This window comes from Trachurus japonicus, chromosome 6 (assembly GCF_045865225.1).
Source record: "Trachurus japonicus isolate A0001 chromosome 6, Traja_1.0".
Taxonomy (NCBI): domain Eukaryota; kingdom Metazoa; phylum Chordata; class Actinopteri; order Carangiformes; family Carangidae; genus Trachurus; species Trachurus japonicus.
The window spans coordinates 4,615,282-4,638,802 of NC_140912.1; the positions used below are offsets into that span (position 1 = coordinate 4,615,282).

At 44.3% G+C, this 23,521-nt stretch overlaps 1 protein-coding gene across 1 annotated transcript; it reads right to left on the reverse strand.

The window, feature by feature from the left end:
* Positions 1–1,473: 1,473 nt before the first annotated feature.
* Positions 1,474–22,713, reverse strand: hsd17b12a (hydroxysteroid (17-beta) dehydrogenase 12a). Its single transcript, XM_085778361.1, has 11 exons — positions 22,449–22,713; positions 10,914–10,960; positions 8,676–8,751; positions 6,491–6,598; positions 5,724–5,788; positions 5,516–5,560; positions 5,055–5,089; positions 4,102–4,183; positions 3,844–3,909; positions 3,043–3,192; positions 1,474–2,185 (listed from the first exon to the last, which is right to left on the reverse strand). The coding sequence occupies exons 1-11, from the start codon at positions 22,624–22,626 to the stop codon at positions 2,045–2,047; spliced, it is 993 nt and encodes a 330-aa protein (XP_085634487.1). The 5' UTR covers positions 22,627–22,713; the 3' UTR covers positions 1,474–2,044.
* Between the last annotated feature and the right edge of the window lie 808 nt (positions 22,714–23,521).

Consider the following 23,521-nt stretch of genomic DNA (forward strand, 5'->3'; position numbering starts at 1 on the left):
CGGTAATTAGAAGGAAAAAAAGTAGGCTAGCCTTTCTAATTCATAAAATATATCATTATTGGACCTGTCCAAGAGAGGGAATAAAATAAAAAATAAAGGAAAGTTACAGGGAAGACTGTTGTTCTTTTTGTTTGTTTCAAGTTCAAGGCAGTCAAAAACCAAAGATAATGCATTTGAACACAAGAACGGCTAGTTCAATTTAATATGGATTTAATATTGAGTGACTGTGACGTTTACTTTTACTTTACTTTATTGTTTTATTGTACGTGGACAGTCCCAATTAATCAACTGCATTAAATACAGTAAAAAGGGCAGCTTTAGCCAGCATGGCTAATATCCTGCTGTAGTCCCCGGCCAGATGACAATGGGCATCCTAAAAAAACAACAACAACAACAAGAGATGAGATGAGATGTGAAAGTGATCAAATAATCTGGTCTCTCCTACTCGTGACTTTGAAACTTTTATTTAACTGATGATAGTAACAAAGTTGTGATAGTAAAATAGCATGTTTACATGTGTTTCTGTCTCTTTTGGTATCAAAAGGATGGAAGAACAGTGACCCTTTTATTATTATTATTTTGGATACATTATTTTCACACTTGTGCACAAAGCTGTAATACATCTGTAAAGAATAAATAGAAGACAAAACACTGTGGTATGACCAAAGCTTTTATTAACAAACCGTATAAAATTTAAAACTGCCACCAGAAAGGTAAACAGTGCATTTTACATGTAGAAATTCAATTTTAAATTTCCAAACATAGAAGACTCTTTACATTGAAAAATTCTCAAGTTGGCACAGGTCGCGTCAAGTCATATAGGGTATTCAATATTCAGCTGGGTTAATGTCCGAGCTCTGACGGAGCCTCTTGGACAGGTGCAGCCATACATGATGATTTCTGTATGGTAGTTCCATGAATACAGATGTTACAGATGCAGCTCCAGTGATTCCTTTAATCCTTCAGCTGAGAGCTGGCTTGCTCTCTGCCTCACCGAGTCTGCACTGTGTCTTTGGAATCATCTTGGCTGGACACACTTCTATAGAGAGTAGGCACAAAACTAAATCATCTCCATTTGTTGACACATTTAACTGTGGACTGATGAGTATTTGACACCACATTGTAAGCCACTGTAAGATCTATGAAACTCTACAATTCTCTAAATACAGATACTTCAAATGGGTTCACTACTTGTTCGCTCTTTGGTGGCTTTACATTTTAATCAAGCAGAAAAATAAGCTGCTGTGGACTGTAGCTTACATAAACAGCAGTAGAATTACATCCTTTTACAGCACGTTAACCCCATTCCTTATCTTATCTTAATACCTGCTCATTGAATTTGACCATTTGCACTTTTGTCAGTAGAAAGGCACTTTGCTTTTAATGAAACAGTGAACGACAGCTATGCTTTGGTTTAGATAAATAAGTGTAACAAACCCACCCGACTACTTAAATATAGTCTACTATACACAATAGAAAAAAGAGGCACTCGTAACTCGTCATTACAGTCAATGATGCAAATAAAGTGACATGAAAGAAAGCAGAAGTTGCCATCTTCAAATACCTCAATGATTTGTAAACAGGACAAGTTTGAAAGCTAGTGTCAAATGGTCCTTTGGTGTTCAAACACACATATAATAAATAATTTTACATGTTTGTATATCATATAAAAAAAATTGCCCACCACCATTGTCCACTGCTTACAACAGCAGGGTAACAAATCACTCATCTTTCTAGCTGTGTAAATTCCACCATCAGTGTCAGTGACAATAAATATGTCCTTTGCCAAGAGCAGCATTTTACTATCTTTTCAGCTCCTGCCTTCTTTGGCTGTTTCTCCCCAGACAACTCACATCAGGCCAGACCGCCATGTTAAACCCAAAGTCATACAAATGCTACGATGTGCAACTTTACTGAAAAAGCACAGAAGGTGAAATCTCAGGTAACCCTGGAGGATCGATCATACAGGCTCAAAACATCTCATCTCCAAACGCTGAGCAGGACAGCGTGTGGCTGCCTGCTGGATGGTTGGTCGGCCGTCTTCCTAGTCGCTCTTCAAACTGGTTCCGTTCTTCTGCTCCCGCAGCTTCCTCCTGTGCAGGTACCCGGTGCGCTGCAGACGGTTCATCCGGGCTCCAAAGAAGATAACCAGGTTGCTAGGCACAAGCTTGGTGGTCACCCAGCCCTGTGAGATAAACAGGACAAAAAGGTGTGTGGGTATACTGTTCAGGCTTATATCCTTTAGGTAGGAAATAAAAAGGTTTGGCTGCAAGATGGAGTGGGTGCATTACCTTTAATTGTCGGTGCAAGCTGTTTTTAGATCGGTGGGGCAGAGACGTGAGCTCGGATTTCCCTCATCAAATACAAAATCCAAAACGCTCTCGTAGACAAGTTGTGACCTGCACGTTCACCACGCTATGAAATAACAATGGGACGTTACGAGACGGAGTTGTTTTCTTAACTGGAACTACATTCCAGACACGGCTTCTTGGCAGCGTGATGATTTCAAAAGCACAAGTAGTTCTGAGTATTTGCTTCATGTGTCATAATGTTACATAATTATACGTTACATTTCATAGCGTGGTGAATGTGCAAGTCACAACTTGTGTTTTGGAGTTGTGGGATTGTGTATTTAGTTTGATGAGGGCAACGTGGAAATACCATGCAGCTCTGTTGCGTCTCTGCCACACCGATCTAAAAACAGCTTGCACCGATAATTAAAGGTAATGAACCTACTCCTAAAACTATAGGGATTAGGGCAATAGGCCAATTTGCCAAAATGTTGAAATATATGTATAGGCTATGTATTTTATAGCTACATAGCTTCTAAAATACTAACCAGGAATAAAAGATACAATCCATACTTTAAAAGAATCACAACCACAAGTTTATGCAAAAACAACAGACAAAAACTGAATCCAGGATATTGTATTGCAACTGATTTCACATGGCTCAGTGTCAAGTCTGATTCACCATAACTGATAACATTTAACTTCACTTGTTGTTTTCCCATGCAGAGTTTGAATTTTTTCCACTTCTTACCATAACAGCGTGGGGGAAGTATCCGTTGGTCTGGCTCTGCAGACCCACAGTGCTGAGCTCAGCTGCCACATAGCGCTCTGGGGTGGGCTTGTCCAGGGTGGGCTTCCTGATACGAGTCATCTTAGTGGCCACAAAGAAGGGCAGCACACTCTGCAGAAAACAAAAAAAGGAAACGTATGAAGTGAGCTCTCGGGTTAGTTTAAGACTGCAGACTCACAGGACAAAAAGTAAAGTTGTAAGAGCATTTAAATGACTGACCACTGTTAAAGTGCATGGTGAAACGGTGTAGGTTAAAATGCGCAAAGAGTTTGCTGTGAACTGCTCTGCTGACTGGGGTTATCAGGTGAAAACGAGGTTTGCTGAGGTGAAACTGTCGTACACGGTCCAACCACAAGGTGGCACATGAGTGAATACAACAGAGGGCGCTAAAAACAGAACAAGCAGGCCTGATGTGGAACAACTTGTTTTTTGAAAAATGCCTATGCTGGTAAAACAGGTAAAAATGGCATCATCTGTGAATATGTATTGATCACATTGATTGAGTGAGCGAGAACAAAAAGTTAAATTATATTGTGTAGAATTCAAAAGCATCAACTGAACACATTTCATATCAACAACAAATGTTCACGTTCATCACCATCATCATCATCATCCTCCACTCATTTCCTCTTTAAGTGTAGTGCACAGTTTTTGTCAGAGAAAGAAGGTTCTCAAAGATGTTCACAGGTCAGACACCTCCATGCCAAAAAGTGTTGCAACCAAAAACCTTCAATGCTTCAACCAGACGAGCCCCAAACTCACCTGAATGATGATGCCCTGGCGCCTGTACTCCTCCTGAAGGCCACGAGAGAAGAAATCCACAAAGGCCTACACACGCAAACACACAGAAGGAGGCAAGAGTGAGATTTAACATGTCATTGTGTAAAACATTGGGTCTGTTATCAGCAGCCAGAGGAAATAAACAGATAAACACCAACATTATAATAAAACTCTATTTCCAGGGAGAAATGTTTGACAGAATGACAAATGTCCAGATGTGGCAGACACACACACACACACCTTTGTGGAAGAGTAGACTGTGAGCAGAGGGACGGGGTACATGCCACTGGCAGAGGAGATGTTCAGGATAACACCTTTGGATCTGAGAAAAAGACAAGGAAGAGTTATGACAAGAGTTTTGGCTCATTGTCTGATACTGAGACGATCAGTGACTACTGCTTTCACAACGGAAAAATTAAACTCATCCGTTTCATGTCAGATGTTTTGATGTTTTGAAGTGGAATTGGTAAAAAAAAAAATCACCACAGAAAAGCTTCATTGATCAGCTGAAGTTTGGTTAAATCAAGACAGGCTGAGTTTCAGTGCAGCTGTCGTAACACTGATCAATAACCACAGGGTTTTTTCCTCCAGATCTGAAGCAGCGACTGCACATGTTTCCTCTCAGCCTCATTCACCTTCCACATCCACTAACTTCCACTGTGGGAATCTTGTGTCCGTACACATTCAGCACACTGACAAAGTCATGATCTCCCCCCCCCCACTCCACATACACACACACACACACACACAAAACGTGTGGTAGTGGTCGTGTGGGTTGCCATGGCAGCCTGTTGCTGCAGTGATGTAGTGGAGCGACGCTATAGCCTCACACGGCACTAAATGTGCCTGCGCTGCTATTGGCCCACAGGAGTCACATGGGAACAGAGCAGCCAATGGGGTGGGAAGAGCACTTTGTGTGAATTGAAAGCTTGTCAGCCTTGCGAACAAAGGAGGAGAGGGAAACAGAGATGCAGTGATGGAGAGGGCTTGGGGAGGATTTCTTCTGCCCCTTTTTAAATTAAAAAAAAGAGTTGTTTATGAACATTGGTTTCCAAAACATCCCTCTTCAAAATACAAAAAGATTTGTTTAATTTGGAGATGGGTGGTGCAGCTGAGCCACAATCCCTCATGCACGACACTGATGTTTGACTGCAGTCATGTCGCAAAACATGGAAGCCTATCATTTAACTCACCTCTCAGCCATTCTGGGCAGCACCAGGCGGGTCATCTGAAAGAACAACAACACCACAAGCTCAGTTAGCACCGACCATCACAAATACGAGGACAAAACTCTTGGAGGAGAACAGGGAGACTGGGAAATAGTTTTATAAAATAAATAAAAAGACTAAAAGTAGGAGGGAGGGAGAGAGAAACGGGCAGAGACCGACAGAGAGAGAGAGTTGCGTGGGTGGCGAGTACAGACAGCGTTGGTGTAGTCCACCGTTGCTTTGGGAACAACTGAGACACTGCAGGTACCATGGTAGAAACAGCAGAAGAGGAGGAAAAGAACAAAATAAAAAGGGAGGGAAGTAAGGAGGAAAAGTTAAAAAAAAAAAACACATGGATCAACTTTAAACAAACACTTGGGGCGTTGATGGAAATATGTAAATGTCCAATGACATCTGAGGAGAAGTCTATACAGAGCAGGACTCACCTGACACACTGAGGTCATGTTGACGTTGATCATGTTTGTGATGAACTGAAACAGAGAAAGCACCAGTCAGATGTTGTGTTAAAACACAGAAGGCTGCAGATGTGGGGCATGAGACAAAGAAGCTTTTTTTTTTGAAAATGACCATTTCATTTACAAAAGAGGACTTCCATCAGCAGATAAAGATGAAGTAACAAGAAGTCAAACTCACATTGTCCAGATCAGGAATGTGGAGGTAGTACTCAGGGTAGGGGTAAGACACACCAACATTGTTGACTAAAAGACAAAAAAAAAAAGACAGACATTATTCTATTGTTTTCTTTCCAAAAAACAAAACAAAAAACCTGCTTCTGAATAACTCAGACTAGCTGAATGTTCTACCACAAAGTGGCAGCAAAAGCAAACAAGATAGAGACAGGCATTTAGTGCACACTACACACAGCCACACCTTACAACCAGTAGAGCACAACTGGTAAAAAAAAAAAAAGAAAAGGGACAAACAGCTCCTTAAATGTTCCAATAGAAAGTACAATATGAACTCAAGACTACACATTACACAAACAGCTGAAATTACATCAAGTTTTATAAGCTTGTTGAATGCAAAACTGTAATGCAAATTTAAAAACCAAAAGAAACATTTTTCCTAATGGTGAAAAATGGCAGTTAAAATGTCTAAAAGTCAGACATTTAATCACTTAGACAAGACGAGTGAAACAAACACAATGTATCTCACACTAACTGAACAGACATGACATATCAAAACATTCATTTCTTCACTAATAAAGTGAAGAGTGCATCTTGTACTGCTGCTAAACTCTCCACAGGACTTCATTCCTCTCGGTTTACTACACTGCAGCATCCATTCAAAGCATCAGTGTATAGATGACTCCTTTAAGTCATCACTAGATGGACAGGAGGGCTGAATGTCCTCACTGTCCTGGCATTGAAGGGTTAGAAGAAAGAAAAAACAGCTCTTACCAAGAACACCGATCTCCAGACCGGCCAGACCCGCCTCGATCTTGGAGTAGATGTCCGACCTGCCAAAGTCTACCGCAATGGTCCTGGTCTCTACTTTAAACTGCTCCTCTGAGGGAAAAAAAGAGAAACAAGTGCCCATTAAGTCTAAGTCCACAATCATATTGGTGCAGGGTGATAAACAAGAGATGTGTTTTAAACTGTGGGAAACAAAGTGACACTGCACAGCTTGCACAGGAAGAAGATCAGGGAGGGCCATTCATTGTGTCACAAGTGGGCCAATGCGTTGTGAAAAACCTCATTACAACAGAGCAATCCCCCGTTTCAGAGCCCTGGACCCATTCAAATCCAAGCAGCATGGAACCAGTCACTGTCAGGACCCAACTGAAGAGGGCACTGCACACCAGCAAACCAGCCTCGCAACCATCTCCCCCTCCCCCTGGCCCCCCACACTCCTCCCTCCACTCCCTCGTCATGTTTGACGCGCCTGCTGCAATTAGAATTTATTGTCCAAAGACTCGTTTAGCTGATAGGTGGCGGTGGCGGAGGGAGAGGGAGTTATAAGAGGAAAAATTCCTGGGATGTGCCTCGGTACAGACCAGCAGTGTGTCAGAGAGTGAGATGAGGTGAGATGAGATGAGGGGAAAAGGGGGGGGTGTGAGGTGAGGTGGGATGAGGTGAGGTGAGTATAGTAATTGAATTTAAAAAACAAACACGAAAAATTAAAGAGGGGATTATGAATTGGAGCCTCTCTGAAATCTATATCCAGTTCAGATTCTTTTAAAGTCATCACAACCTCCGAGTGAGCGTCAAAGACAAAATAAGATGTGGTGGCAAAGACGCAGATACACGAAGACTGGAGTTGCCAAATTGGAGCAGTAATTTAGGGTTGCCAAGTAGGTGCGTTCAAGAGTCAATGAGAAATGAGATGGCTGCGTATAGGAGAGGGAGGAGAAACGTTTACAACAATAAAATCATAGGTGGGTCAGGGTGGGTTGCCCGGCTACACACGGAGTACCAGGGTGGTTTTTGTCAGACTAATCGTGAGAGAGGAGTGCCAGAATTTGGCACGCCGCACCCCGCTCGTGACTACCCATCAGCCCCCTCTGTGGACTTGAAGCACGACAGGGGAAATTGCGCTGTGGGAGACGTCAGAGACAGATGGAAAGAGAGTGAGTCGGGGGAGAGGGCACTATTTGAACAAGGGGGGCAGGAAGGAGGGGGGGGGCATTCACCATTCAGTCTCTGTTCAGATCTGGAGACAGGCCAGGGAAGAGGAGGGGGGGTAAAAAAAAAAGTTTGCTTTCATACGGTCGCTTGTTTATTTGAATGAGGAGCCTGATCTGTGTCTAACAAATGTATCAAAGATGAAGAAGCCGGTCCAATAGCACCAGAACTCAAACGTCTTTGAAAATGGACGTCTACCCTCATCTTACTTCAGTCCACAACATATTTTCCATCTTTATTGACAATATTTTAAAGCAGAAGTAAGCGATCTGGTCGTTTTGGCTAATGCTGCGTTCCAGGCAGGTTTTTGAAACCGTAAATTACAGCTTCAAGTCACGACTTTGTAGCGTTCCAGGCAACCCACTCGTGTTTTTCCGACCTGTTTTACCTGTGAAAGTGCACTATAACGGCCACTCGTAACTTCCGCCCCGTGAACTCGTACCAGATCGAAATGGTACGACTTCACAGGTCGGAAAAACACGAGTTACGAGTTGCCCTGAACGCACCATAACTTCTTGTCAGCCGACGGAGTTAGCAGCCCCCGCCCTCGACATGGATCTATTGGTCCTCGTCCCTACGTCACCACATTCACGCGCATCCCTTGGCTGCACACACAGAGAGGACTGCCCCTTTATGCCGTTCTCTCTCCTCATTGGATAAAGGTTGTAGGATACAAGGAAAGTTTTCTCCTCGGCTCAGAGCAGAGCAGAGTGACTGACAGACCTGTGTTTCAGACCAAACACTCTATAGAAGTGATTGCTGTCGGAAGATACAACTATTTAAGAATTATATTAACACAAAAATATCGCTTACTTCTGCTTTAACTGCTTACACTGAGGCCCTGTTATCAAGGACTGGGAAACCCTGTAGCCACATTCTCATCAGCTCATGCACTGTGCTCTTAACCCCTAACATACTTCCATAATGCTGTGGAGATAAACACACTTTTATAGACACTTACCAAGTGACCTGGCCACATCGTCCAGCTTGTCCTGTGAACGACTGATCAACATCATGGCAAATCCACGACGGGCCAGCTGGAAAGAGAAAAACAAAGGCTTAGCCAATCTCCATCATATAAGAAAGGCTGATGACAGTATCCAAGATCCAGCTTCTCTGTCCAGAGCAGCCGCTCCATGAAGTTAAGACTTAAAGTCATTGGGCCTCATTCACGAACCGTTCTTAAGAACAAATTTGTTCTTAAGTCCTACTTACGAAGTTTTTACGAAGATTGTGGCATTCATGAATGTTTTCTTATCCAGAATTTGTTCTTAACTAAGAACAAAATCTAAGAACAGTCAGGAGTATACTTACGCACTTTTAGGTGCTGAGACTTCTGCAAAAATAACCGATTATAGCGTTTTCTTTTGTTCTGCAGTTGTATGACATTATATGATTTGAATAAGAATTATTTTCTTATCTTTTATGATGTTTTTAATAATCATATATATTAATAATAATAATAATTGACAAATCATTGCAGTCTCTTAAAAAACATTACAGACACTAAATTCATATCATATCTTTTTTTGGGGGAGGGGGAGGCATACAGCTGCCGATATGTTTTTTTTTTTCCTAATTGCGGGCTGCAACAGTGCACTTACTGTAAGTGCTCACACTACACACAACTGTTTTTTTTTTCATATGTGATAATATGATGATATTTATGATGGCACACGTGAGAGTGTGGTCTCTCTGATAACAACCGAAGAGCTGCATCCACTGCTGACGCTACTAAATATAGCCTAAATATAAATATAAAAATATAAACTAAATATAAGCCTTTTGTTTGTTTCTTTGTTTCATTCCTGCCGCAGTAGCGCCACTTCACTACTTAAGTTCTTTTTACGTTTGGAGTCTGGTGCTGCCTCCCAGATTTTCATTTGAGCATTTCAACTTTCTTTCTCACTCCACCTTCTCTGCTCAGCGCCTGTGGGTTCTGTGTGCACACGGCCCTGCAGTCTCATGCCCTTTTACGTGCATTGATGGGGCGGTTACCTATGCTAATCCTATGTTAATTAGACTCACCTGGCACACGCCCTCAATTTACGAGGAGATGGCATTCATCAAGTAGGAACACAGCTGCGAACAATTCTGAGGCTTACGAACGCGTTGATGAATCTGACGTAGGGTTTTCTTAAGGAACCTCTTAAGAACAACTTAAGAAATAATCTAAGAAGGTTCTTAAGAAGATATTGGTGAATGAGGCCCATTGTGCTTCGGCACTGGATCAGATGACTGAGAGTGGACCGTTTTTTTGCATGTGTAAACACACTTGCGCTCACTTTAATGGAAACATGCTCGAGAGAGACTTGAGTATCTCACACCTGTCTTGTGAATGTGGTCAGTCATGCTCTTCCCTTGTTATGTGTACCAGAGCTGCAACAATTAATTGATAAATGGAACAATAATGGATTATTAAATTAATCGTCAACTATTCTGATAGTCGAATAATCCGTTTGAGTAGTTTTTTTTTAGAAAACAAGTCAAAATTCTGTGATTTCAGCTTCTTAAATGTGAATATTTCTGTTTTCTTTGTTCCTTTATGACAATAAACTGAGTCTCTCTTTGGTTTGTGGACAAAACAAGACATATGAGGACGTCATCTTGTGGTTTGAGAAACATTTTTCAGCATTTTATTGACCAAACAACTAATTGATTAATCGTTTAAATATTCAACAGTCCTGATGTGTATATTAAATCCTAAACTGAGCCGGTTTGATCTTGTGGGCACATTACAGGGAAACTGACCAAATGTACCGCACGTTGCAGGACTGATACATGTGAAACAGCTTTTAACTACCTAACTAGACTACGTCTGTCTTGGTAAAACAGTGGCCTGTGGTTGCGTGACCAGCGGCTAGCCCCACTGTAGCAGCAACAGTATGAGTCAAAGGCCCAGCATCACTACATTATACAGCCAGCACACCCACACTAGTATAGGCCCAACACGTGGCAGGGTAGCCCCTATTCAACGTGTGCTTGTTACCTTCCTATGAGCTCTGGTTGAAGTGTGTGTGTGTGTGAGTGTATGTATGTGTTTGTGTGTGTGGGGGCTCTCTTCCATGTTAATAGGCCTGTAAGGGCTCTCCCCTACCATGGCCTATGAATGAACACTGTGTGCACGTCTGTCTGTGTATGCATGAGTCACAACTTTCCTGTTAAAGAAATGAAATAAATAAGGGTCCAGAAGCCTCACCTCCTCCGCATAGGATTTCCCGATTCCATCCGTGGCTCCTGTCACAACTGGGGAGACAGAAAGTAGAGAAATAGGTCAGCAGAGTTGGGGTCAAGTCAACTTCTAGTTCACCTAGTAAGGGAGCAGATGCTTTAAAAAAAAAAAAAAGTGCCCAAAAGTAAAAGAAAGAGGGGAGAAAAAACGACAAACTGGTTCATCTTCCCTGAGAAATGATGATCTGATTGAAACCATGGGTTTACTCTGACCCAACTTAATATCCACAACACACTGTGGCACAATACTTCACTCAGAGTTTCTTTACATCAACTGACAGTTACAGATAGAAATAAACTAGAACTAAACTAACAACACACACACAATGTGATATTCTTTTCTCAGTGGCCTACGAGTCGACACACCTAAACTTCAGGTTTGACTGCTACCAGTTCTCATAGTAAAAGCCTCAGAGCTCCAATATGAAGCCAAGCCCTTTTGACTTTATTGCTGACAAGACAGAACAGTTCATACGAAGCAAATCACTTGGTGGACACACCCTGCTATTCAGGAAAGCCTCTCTCTGAGCTCCACGACAGTGTTTTCTATTGTATGAAATGCCTGCTGGGTGTCCGAGTGCACATAGTGGGGCTGCATATAGCTCTGGAGCAGAGATGCATATAATACCAGCTGAGACGGTATAGATATCGGTTAAATCACAAAGGCTGAGTTGCAAAGACAACAAAAGGGGATGGAGATTGTGCAGAGGTGGAGATATGATTTAGATGAAAGCAGAGCAGAGATTGGAAACAGTATAGGATTCACAAAGCCTCCAACACCCACTGACACCTCAGCTGATTGTCAAGATCATGATTAGGGTTTCTTGCACACAAAACACAGCATTGAATCACTTATCAGTTTTGTATACTCACAAATCTGACTGATAATAGTTAATTCAAGTGTATCTGTAGTTTAGACAAAGGATAGGGGGGGGGGGGGGGGGGGGGGCGACTGGTGGCGAAGGCAGTTTGGTGACGGCAGGGGAACGAGGGAGCACAACAAAGGACGGTGTGAGGCGGGCCGAGAGAGGAGCTGATGTTCTTCTTGTGTTCAGAGTTCTCCTCACCTTGTCAAGCCAGCAGGGCTATTTTTAAACCTTCACTGCCCATCAACCCCTGCCCCTGCTTGACTGACAGATAGAGGATGGGGGGGGGTTGGATGGATGGAAAGAGGGAGGGAGAAAAAAAAAAAGGTATGTAGAAGAAAAAATACACAAAGAAGTGGTGGTGATGGGGAATTGGCTGCACACATGGACACACACAGTTGTGCATATTGTTGGCGAGGCTGGATGAAAGATTAATGGAGGTAGAGGACATTCTCTAGCAAAGAGCTGGAGAGCAGGAAAAAGACAAGATGAGAGAGAGGGGATGCAGAGAGGAGGGAGCGATGACGAACATGGAGCAGGAGAAAGGAGGGTGAAGTGGGGTAGGGAGGGAGGAGGCGGCGGTGGTGGTGGGGGGAGAAGAGGGGGGGTGGTGAGGAGGGATCCTGGAGGTGGCTAAAAATAGAACTGGAGCAAAGCAAGAGAACGAATGAGTGAAGGAGAAAGAGACAGAATAGAGATGGCAGAGCAGGGGAGAGGAGGGGGGAGGAGGGGGGGACAAGGGAGTGAATGAGAGAAGAGGAGAGAGAAAGCGTGAGAGAGAGAAGCACAAAGTCAAAAGTGAAAAGAGAGCAGAATCCCCGGTTATATTTAAACCCCCCGCGTTACGAATCAAACGCTCCGTGGCAGAAAAGCCTCAATGGGAGCGGGCCGTACCAAATCAGGCTCTGGTTGCAGATGCAGGTGGGGACGAACAGAGGCACTAGGAGGTTACATTCACTGCAAAGTAAAATGGCTGAGGGGGGCGAGAGGGGGGGGCAGCAACCACCTTGACATCAAATCAGCATTTTGTGAGATATATATATATATATATATATATATATATATATATATATATATATATATATATATATATATATAGATATAGATATAGATATAGAGAGAGAGAGAGAGAGAGAGAGAGAGAGAGAGAGAGAGAGAGAGAGAGAGAGAGAGAGAGAGAAACTAATATTACATTACCGCCGTTACATTTCCCTGTACGTCTATTTTTCCTGAAACCTGTTTTCAGACAACTATTGTGCAGGTTTTGGAGTTTATCCGAGTGTAATGAACTCAGTGCAGAGGGAGAACTTGAAAACATGGAGGGGCGTTACAAGGTTGCAGGGTGGGAAGCTTTCGGAGACATCCTCACACCAACAAGTGCTACAAGTCCTGACTAACGAGAAGAAGAGCATTTGTTCCTGGAAGGGGGGCCCACGGCACCTTTGAGGAACAACTGACAGGTCACGTCAGCTAAAACAAAGAATTTGAACATGTCCTTAATAAAAAACAAAGTGGAGCTTCACTGCTCTGACAACATTCCAGTCAAAATGGATGATGATTGCACAGCACAGAAAGGCCGCCGGGACGCATGCCGTTCCCCTGCGTGACTGAGTCTCAGGTGCAGACAGCTGCACCTGCATGTGAGAAGGAGTTATGTACCTAAACACACAGAGCATCGCTGGCCTTTGACCTTTGAGAAACCAATTATGCATTATGTACTCAAACTGCATGTACAGCATCACCTCTTGAACTTGAACATGACAGTCAAGAACATGCACTTGACTGCGTGCTGCTACGTGACAGACGGCACATGTTTTCAGGCTTACATGTGCCGGGCATTCTCAGAATACTGAGCAACAAGCATCAGTCCCCGTCCCAAAGTCACAGACAGTCAACAAAGTCTCTCACCCAAAGTTGAGAACTGTGACAGGTCACCTTTTCCCTATTTGTGCTGTTAGCGGACACACTCTTTAAATCTATTTAGTAAAAACATCATTAAAAAGAATCTTATTTTGTGTGAAAGTTCCACACTCTGCCTCCTCAGATCCTTCAGTTTGAATGAAAGGCCATCACTGTAAATAAGAATGTATTCTTAATGATCTGCCTGGTTAAATAAAGGTTAAATAATAATAAAAAATGTTTGAGTTGTTCAGACAGAAGAAATAATTTAACAAAAAAAACTAGACTAAATTACTGAAACGGTGCAACAGAAGTCAAATGAAAAGGTGTAAAACTGAACTATGTAAAAGGGAGAATGTTTAGTGGATGGAAAGTGGGGGGGTACAGAATAAACAAATAATCCCTCCCATGCATCCGCTTTAAGGCGGACATGTTTATTTCCCTTTTCTTTTTACCCAGATAAGGTCCGACATGACTTGATCACCATTCACTTCTATCAGGACACTCGACATCAAACCGTAATTTTCCACTGTGCATTCAGCAGCAGACCCCTCACCCAGCCCCCCACCTACCCCCCCATACACACACACACCCCTCCCCAATCCTTGTGCTGCACTTATGAATGACTACACTCCTCCCACCCATTATATAATAGTACCATTTTCTCAATAAATGTTGTCTAGGGAGTGAGCCAAAGTGAAGTCTGTTTATATGTGTAATGGAGGGAGGGCGGTGGGGAATGGGGGGTGGGAGGGTATAGTGGGATGAGGACACCGAGTTCTTCTCCAGTCTTGAGACATTTTCTTTTCAGTTGCCCCTATACCCATCATTAGTGCAGCAAATACCCAAACCATAAGAGCAAACGATATTCAGAGTGCAGTGTCACAGACAGAAGTCACCTGTTCATCTCTGACACTCAACTCTGTTTAAAACTCCCCAGTTCAACCCAGACTCACAGCCCAGTGCTCCCAGCAGGACGTAACTCCATTCACGTAAGTAATGCATTACTGTGTGTGTATCTGTGACACACACACACACACACACACACACACACACACACACACACACACACACACACACACACACAATGTAACAAAAAGATTCTACGCAAGCAAGCACGTGAACGACAGCAGCGCTTGTGACGCTCAGAGAAGACGCAGGCTCGCGGGAACATCAGAGGATGAATGTGTGTTGATGAGGCAACCGCGTAAAGAGCCGCGATGCGCTCAGCGGAGGAAACACGGAGATTTGAGAGACACATGTCATGTGTGAATCCATGCATGTATGTGTGCATGTGTGTTGGAGGAAGAAGAGGAGGAAGAGGAAGAGGAGGAGGAGGAGGAGGAAGGGGGGATGTGTGCACCGCTGCATCTCATTCAGATAAAGCGCCACAGAACCTGGTGCACCACCGTGCCGGCCTGACGGGGGCGCGTTTGCACCGCCATCTCGGCCGCGCTTAGTGCTGCACATCACGTCCAGAGGTACTGACATCCCCCAGCCTTTTCTGTCTCCCTCCCTCCCTCTCTTCTCCCTCTCTCTCCATCCTCAGCAGTGGAGCAGCCCCTGCCGCTGCCGCTGCCGCTGCCTGCTCACTATTCCGAGGGTCTAAAAAAAGCAGCATGAGGAGTAAAAATAGCAGCGCGCCAGCACTGCCTCGTCTGGGAGCTGCCTGCCTGCCGCAGCACCTGAATACCAACAAGATACCCCACCACCATCACAATCACCACGACGACCAGGCTGCTGCTGCTGCTGCTGCTGCTGCTGCATCCTCAGCCCTCCACCTAAACACCACAGGAGATGTGATGAGCAGAGGAAAGAGAAGCCCCATCTCCTGACACTGATGGAGAATCTTAGATTTACACTATGGTGGACTGCATGAGAGGGCGCGTGTGTGAGGATGAGCAGCGTCTAATTAAAAAAAAGGAAATCTTTATGAATATGTAGGTTCAGATTTCTGTTTATTGGCTGGTTATCCCCTCTTGAGGTGAAGTGTGTACTGGTAAAATAAGCACATCTGGTGTAGGGGTCTTAACTAGGCTACTAGTTAGCCACAGGGGTGAGGTGGGTTTTTAAAAAATAAAATAAAATAAAAACTTCCTATGCATGCAAAGAGAGCGCGACAGGACTAAAATGCCCCCACCCCACCCACACACCTCCCCCACCACCACCAAATCCCCAATTAAGATTCTCAGTGAGGAGAGACTGCGGTCCTTGTATGCCCCGCTCTTGTTACGTACTGTTATGTAATCTGTCGCACCCCAAACTCGCCTATCAACGAGCAGCCCCTCCCACCTCAGAGGGAGAGAGAGAGAGAAAAAAAGATAGGAGGGAGGATTGCAGCAGAAGATCCAACACCCCCCCCAACACACACACACACACACACACAACCCGCCTACCTTCTGCATTCAAACACACATACACACGCGCGCGATGCTTTAAATAGCAGGGGAGAGAAGTCACATGGGTAATATAAAAAAAAAAGTCGACGAAAATAAAGCTTGATCGGGCCGGAGGGGAGGGAGAGAGGGAGAGAGGGAGGGAGGAGGGAGAGAGGGGAAGGGGGGAGTGAGAGACAGAAAAAGAGAACATGTAGCTACTTCAGTGCGGCCCAAGATAGAAGCGGCATCTATATTTGGGTACGGAGCAAAAAATAGTCTCGCGCCCCCTCCCTCCTTCCCCACAACTATTTGGACTGAGACGAGGTGATTTTTAATGTATTTATTTGTTTATTTTTTTGCGCAGGAAACAAACTTCACTGTTTGTCCGCGTGCTGCTGAGAACAGAGTGTACCGTGTGGAGCAGGGGCGGGTCCAGAGGATTTTCTGGTGGGGGACACAGGGGGCAACAAGAGTGAATTTGGGGGGGGACCACCCAAAAGTAACAAAAATGAAGGCTGCCACTGAATATTTATACTGTACAGTTACACACTGTTTACAGTCTTGTCTTGTCTATGTCTTCATTTTGCTTTTATTGGCCACACTGAATATTTCACATTGTAAGGAAGATGCCTATGACATTTTCATTTTCCACTTGTCAATATTAAAGTTCTGGTCAATCAATAATCAACTCTCTATCTTGCAAATAGGAAGTCTGAGCAGAACACAAAAAATTCTCACAGTGAACAGAAAAATCTTCTACTCTTAGCCAGTAGTTAGACAGCTCAACTTTTCTTTATTTACTTTACAACTCTAGACAGAGTTGATTAAGAGCCTTAATCAGAAGTTAGTGCTTGTAGCTCAGCTTTACACAGTGACTGACATTGGCACAAGTCAATGACCATTGGGGGGCAAACATTGGGGGGCAAACAGGGTGGCCAATCAGATTGCAGGGGGGGCAGGTGCCCCCCTGTGCCACCATGGAAGACCCGCCCCTGGTGTGGAGGTTTCATATCAGACAAAGCCTGCAGCAGGTGATTTCATTTCATTAGTGGAATCACCTGCTGGACTCTGGTGCTGCAACTTTAAAAACCTGCGAGTTGCAAGACGGGAAATACTTGTTGATATGACAAAAATTGGCAGATGTCCCATCAATGTATTTACAGATTACTTTAAACGGTGGATGATGTTCTAAAACATGTCATCACCAAAAAAACAAATGTACCATGATTATGTCTCTAATGTTTCTGAACATTTCATTCAGCAGGAGCTTTGTCGACAATCAAATCACATGAACCCCCAGGCCAGGGGGCTCGCACACTGCAAGGGCTCCTATAAGTATAAGTATAAGTATAGCAATAGCTCGAAACGTTGTCAGTATTGAATTATACTTATAGGAGCCCTTGCAGTGTGCGAGCTTTTCTTCATTTTTTTCAGTCTTATTTTTTAGCTCTGCACCTGCACACAGTGTTGTTTATGGATGTGCGTGCGTTTCTGCTACTTTGCTTTAACCCAAACTGAAACATTTCCCTATTGTTTATTATCATTCTAATGAAAACTCTGATGCGTCTTCTTATCAAGTACGTAGGACTACATGAACCCTGACGCACCAACCAGCTTACATCACCTGTGCTCATCCAACACATGCCGCTCAGGTGAGGGATGTTGTTTTTTACAAAGGTTAGCCAATGTGTTAGAACATTACTTAACACATTCTTTGTCCTCGAAGCACTCACACCGAGCCAAAACTTCAAAGTCTGTTTCAACAGATACTCACACTGCTCTGGCATGTTGAACCGCAACCAACGTAAAAGGTGTGACAAAAAGCTAATAAACCAATAACTCAAAAATGCTGGCTGTCCAGTGTTTTTTTAAAAGGGACATAACTGCACTTGATTGAAGACATAGCCAAGCTGACAAACTGGTTCAACTTAAGTTGAACAAGTGCATGGTAAAAAAAAGAAAAATACACAACATGCAAATAACCATCACAACCATCATTAGTTGGTGTGTCTTTAAACCATCATTGGTTGGACACAAAGTGAAGAACACTTTAGGTTTTGAGGAATTCTGATATTCCTTCAACAAATCATTAAAAAAAAAACTAAAACCAAAACTATAAGCAGCATCCTTTTACTATTTTACATTGCATAAAAAAAAGAGAAATGGAAAATTGCAAAAGGTACTAGATGCTGAAGTACAAAATTTAAATTGATGACTGCTTTGCTCATTGACAAAATCATGTCAGCACTGGTCATTATTGGGGTTAGTGGGCAAACAAATGGACACGAGAGAGGGACACTGATGGAGACTGAGAGAAGTAAAACTGGGGGAAAGAACAACATGCTCTGATGAAGATGGTACTGTACAAAGAGTGCCAGATATAGAGAAACAAACACACACGCACACACAGGCTGGAGAGCTGAGTGCAATGTAGAGAAGGAGGGAGGGAGGGAGGGAGAGAGGGAGGGAGGGGGGATTGAGAAGAGCTTGAAATGAGGGAGATGCAGAGGATTTTTCCTCTCTCTCTCTTTTCCCAGCATCCCTGGCTCTGGCACGTGTCACAGAGCGTGTTCATCACATGAACAGCAGTGTTCCCTCTCTTTCTCCCTCTCCCCGCCCACACACACACACACAGACATACACATGCGCACACACACAAAGCACTAGGGGGAAGCACATTCACAAGGATGAACAAGTGGAGACCCTGCCTCAGTTGAATAAATTTCATTCACATATGTGCATTTTCCTTACCATGAATGGAACCTATTGCCTATTCATAAAAACACAGGCTGAAAGTTATTCTGGGATAATAATTAACGCTGCCCTGTATCTCTCAGCCCTCACCGATAGACCGGCGTTCTCCACAGCCAAATCAAACTCAACATTTCTTGCATAAGTGCTGACCCAAGTCTTTGTCACTCTTGTGCTGTAATGATGAATGGCTGCATCTTTCTTATATAATAGGACCATTTTCTCAATAAACTCTAACGTCAGAGGTTGGAGAGGGGGGGCATGGTCATGATGATGTTGGGAGGAGCTTGTCACATCACCCCCACCCCAACACGCACACACTTTAAAAAAAAGAAAGAAAAGGAAGATCCTTTTGGTCTAATTTATTTCACTATAATAGAGTTTTACACACCATACACACATGCACACACAGACAGACACACAAGCTCCCTTATATAATACGGGCTGCTGGGGGCTAGGAGAGGAGGAGGGAGCACAGAGGAGAAAACTGAGCACTACTACACAGAGTGAAAAGCTGCTCCGCTGGAAATGAAAGCACGAATACTGCAACATAAATCTGCTACAATACCATGAAACACTTGAAGGGTCTTTTTCAGTCTAAAAGACTGAATATGTAATCAAAAGCCGAATTCCTGCACACTGCTAAAACTGTATCTTTGGAATCTCCATTTCTTCAGGTGCATCCTTTGGTCCGAGTATTTTTTTGAAAAGATAAAAAACCTTTTCTTTTAGTCGTGATATTAAGAAAAAGAAAAAGAAAAACTGAGCTGCAGACATGCACCAGGCTGGCAGGAGGAAGGGAGGCTGTGAGAGTGTATGTGTATATGCACAGTGCAGCACAGGCTGGGGAAGCCACTTTGTCTCATGCTGCAGTGCCCCTGTTCTGCCACAAGGAGTCCCATCCACTAAGGGGAACACCAGTCACTGGCAGAGAAACTCCAGAGAAATCCCTGCTCTTGCTCTGCATACAAAAGCTGCAGAGCTCCAGCACAGACACGAAGGCGCCCACCGATGATGTGGAAGCACTGAAACGCGTCCCCAAAGCAAAGAAACCAGAACTAACACTACATACAAGCAAAATGTCCCAATGCTGCAAGAGAAGTCTTATCTGATCCAGTAAATTCTAGAGGTTACTAAACTTACACAAACCTGTCTGACCAGGAAATACCAGCCGTCTCTGCAGAGTCAGTCTCTAGAGAGCATGGGAGTCTAGGGATGTTTTCCCATGCATGTCATAAAATGGTATGCTTTATCACACAAAGGCTGTAACAGGTAAGTTCAATGACCTAATACAACTACTATTTCCAGGAAATACGCATCTCAAATGAAACAATCTTCATGCACAGCTACTTTCTTTAAAAAAAAAAAAAAAAAAGTTAGAACATTTCAACCTCTCACTTAACAAGTTTACATGACTGTATTTGGCATTTAAGTTTTGTGCTCTAGCCTGGCATATTACAACTGCACATATAAATAGTGGATTTAAGAGAACCCAGTCTCCAAAGCACCTCCACACTACAACACAACACAACACAACTTAACATATCACACTCCTGTTGTTTAGTGTCCATAAATATAAAAAGCAATACAAAGCCTACAGTCAATAGTTGGAGGAAGTTGTGTGCTATACTTGTTGCAACAGGTGGACCCTGTTCTTGGTGAAAGGAGGGAGCAGCAGCACTTGACGCAAGTGCATGTGCATCAAATCACGCCACCTCCCAACCCGGCCGGACCTGCACATCTGGTAAAACCAGCCGAGGAGGACACCTCATCCCGAGTGCACCTCACGAGCCCCCGCCACCCCTCCCTCCCTCCCCCACCACGCCGTTCGCCTCCTGTCCTCCTGTCCCTCTGCTGTGGTTGAAAATGAGCTTCAGTCTTGACATGACTGAACTCGTGACAGAAACTGGCTCGAGGGAGCGGCGTGAGATTAATAACGATTTTAAAGAATAATCGAGAGATCTGCATTTAATGAGCAATACGAATCTTTTCTTTAAAAAAAAGAAAGAAAAAAGAAAAACTGCTGCCTAAGCATCTCCCACACTTTAAAATCCGACTGAAAAGACAAAATATCACAGGACTTTGGCTATTGTATAACAGAAAACTGCACCGAAGCATTTCTGGTCACTAGGAGTGAAAGAAGGGAACCTCTTAGAGCTGGGCTGGTGAAGGTGGGGAGGGCTGTGTGGGGGTGGTGGTATGGGGTGGGGGGGGGGATCACAATTTCTATATGACCAATGGATGACGAAGCGAGGAACAAGCGCATGACTCATCGGTGTGCACCGGTATTCCTCCGCATATTTCTGGAGTATCACTAAAATAAACATGTACATTAGTCATTCCTAAAGGCACCCCACCTTTGCGTCATGCCTTTGGTTTCCTGACGTACAGGGCATCAATTAAACACCCCATTTATGAAAGATGAAGGGGGGAAATGACGATTTCGAGGCAAAGTGCGTCACAGTGCAGAGATAAACAAATGGGTTCAATATATTGATATACAAAAACGACAAGAATTTGATCTATGGGGATCGCCTGTTTTTTTTTTTTCTTTCTTCCTTTTTTGGGGGGTGAAGAGAAAGCAAGGGGGTGGGGTTATCAACCCATCCCGATGCAACTGTGAGCGCTCGGCAAATTGCGCAGCAAGAGGCTCCAGACGCAGCAGTCTTCGTCAAATAGGAGACTGGAGAAGTGGGTCAAGCCATGGCAGGGCGATTCCTATGAGACTAGTCGCTACAAAACCAAAATACACTTCGATCTGACCGGTAACTCGCTCCTGCTCAGACAAGCACGTTTAAAAAGTGCAATCCAGAGAGTCCGATTCCAATTAATGGCATTTTAATGTCGTCTAGCAGTATATAGGGCAAACGGAGTGGGACAGGTAGGGCAATGTGACATGAGAGAGCGGTGAGCCAGGAACCGTCGACAGCACCAAAAGCAGGACAAAAACACCGCCTGAGTGGATTCATATACAAACTAATTAAGACGCGGGGCGAACTGTTGGAACTACAACAATGAGACATTTTTTAAAGTCTAAAAGCTTTGAATATTATCTGGATGTAGGTCACGTTTTAATTGAGCATATGGGTTTGTCCTACATCATGCGGATGGGCTGAAGTGGTTCAGTAGTGCGCTGGCTGAGAGCTCACCCACATAAAACAGCTCTGTGAAAAGTGCGCATAGCCTGCGCAATTTGGCTCCTGGCTCACCAATGTGGGGCATCCCCCCCTCACCACCCCCCACCCCCTACCGCTCCAAGTGTGGCTTCAAAACGCTGATTGGAGCCCCTGGCAAGCAGACGGTGCTGTGTTTGACGCCAGAAAGAAACCAATTGAGCTAATAAGGACCATTATATTGTCAGTCAAACAGCTGCTTACCTGTGACTGTTACGCAACACCAGAATTAAACCACAGAGAGAGAGAGGGGGAAAAAATAATAATAAAACGCACCAGAAAGCAGCCCCTTCTTTGTGCCAAAGTGAAGTTTGAGCTCAAATAAGCCCCTCTACACTCTGGGGCTCGTCGACTCCACCTGCCCTACCTACCTACCCCCCCTGAGCTGCCCCCTTCTTGACCGTGATGGCGTGAAAACTGATCTGAACCAACTTACCTGCCCATTTGCCCAGCTTCGGAGAGAGTAGCTGCCCATTTCCCAAGACCCAGATCCTGAAGCCTGAGAGCAGCCTGTAGAGCAGCCACAGCGCCAGCGAGGCCACAGTTAATGCGCCGACCCAGAAGAGAGGCGTCTCGGCCCTGCGGAACATCTCCTCAGCGTTCATCCACTTCATGGCAGCGGCTCTCGGTGACTCGGCGGCGTGTGTGAGAGAGTGTGTATGTGGAGACCTCAATTTTTTAGGCAATGTGCTCTAATTTCCAAGCCACAACGTGAGAGAGAGTCCCTTTATAAGGAGGTTGTAGCATCACACACACACTCCCCCAACTCCCCCAACACTTGTCTAGCCTGATTTAAAGCGCACCGCCCACCTCTTGCTCCTCATTGGCTGCGGCGGCTGTCTCTCGGCTGATCCGTCCCACCGGTTGGTGCATTTGCATCTCAATCAAGCGCACGGCTATGCCCCCCCATTCATTCGATTTTATGTATGAAGCAGGTTGGGTCAAAAGGGAGACCGGGATGAGCGGCGATTGGGCAAACATTACGGCAGCTCCCGTCCGGGCTCTGTCATTGGCTCTCGCTAGAACAGGTTTGTCAGTTTCAGTCAGGATTATGAAACCCTCCAAACCCACGCTTTCGAAAAAAAACTGCCCATACCACTTTATGAATGAAAGGACGCTCTCATTGGTGAGGAACTGTGCGCGTCCTCCCGCCCCCTCCGTTTGGAGCCAGTTTGTTGGCTAAAGTGATGCCAGTCTGTGAGGTCAGCCCCCTCCCACCTAGATGTGACTCATTCGTCTATTTTAGGTATTCAGTCTGCATCATCCTGCTGCTAACCGCTGAAAAATGTAGCGGGGCATCCTGGCGCATACATCCACCCGCGTTGCACCATATACACGCTTCCACGCGTGCTGCAACACTCATGGTACATGCTTCGCCGATAGAAAGGAGAAAAAACTACAATTCCCAACCCCAACAGCTCGCCTTTCAGACTCTCGCGAGATTACCCCCCATAGTAGTAAGTTCCCCCATCCAAAACACTAAGGAAGCAGCGATGAGATGTGATGTGT

Coding starts and splice junctions, on each gene's coding strand:
- hsd17b12a (XM_085778361.1), bottom strand. CDS start 22,626: ATGAAGTGGATGAACGCTGAGGAGATGTTCCGCAGGGCCGAGACGCCT. Junction 3,193..3,843: donor GCCAGGGCATCATCATTCAG/GTGAGTTTGGGG, acceptor TGTTTTCTGCAG/AGTGTGCTGCCCTTCTTTGT. Junction 2,186..3,042: donor ACTTCCCCCACGCTGTTATG/GTAAGAAGTGGA, acceptor TTTATCTCACAG/GGCTGGGTGACCACCAAGCT.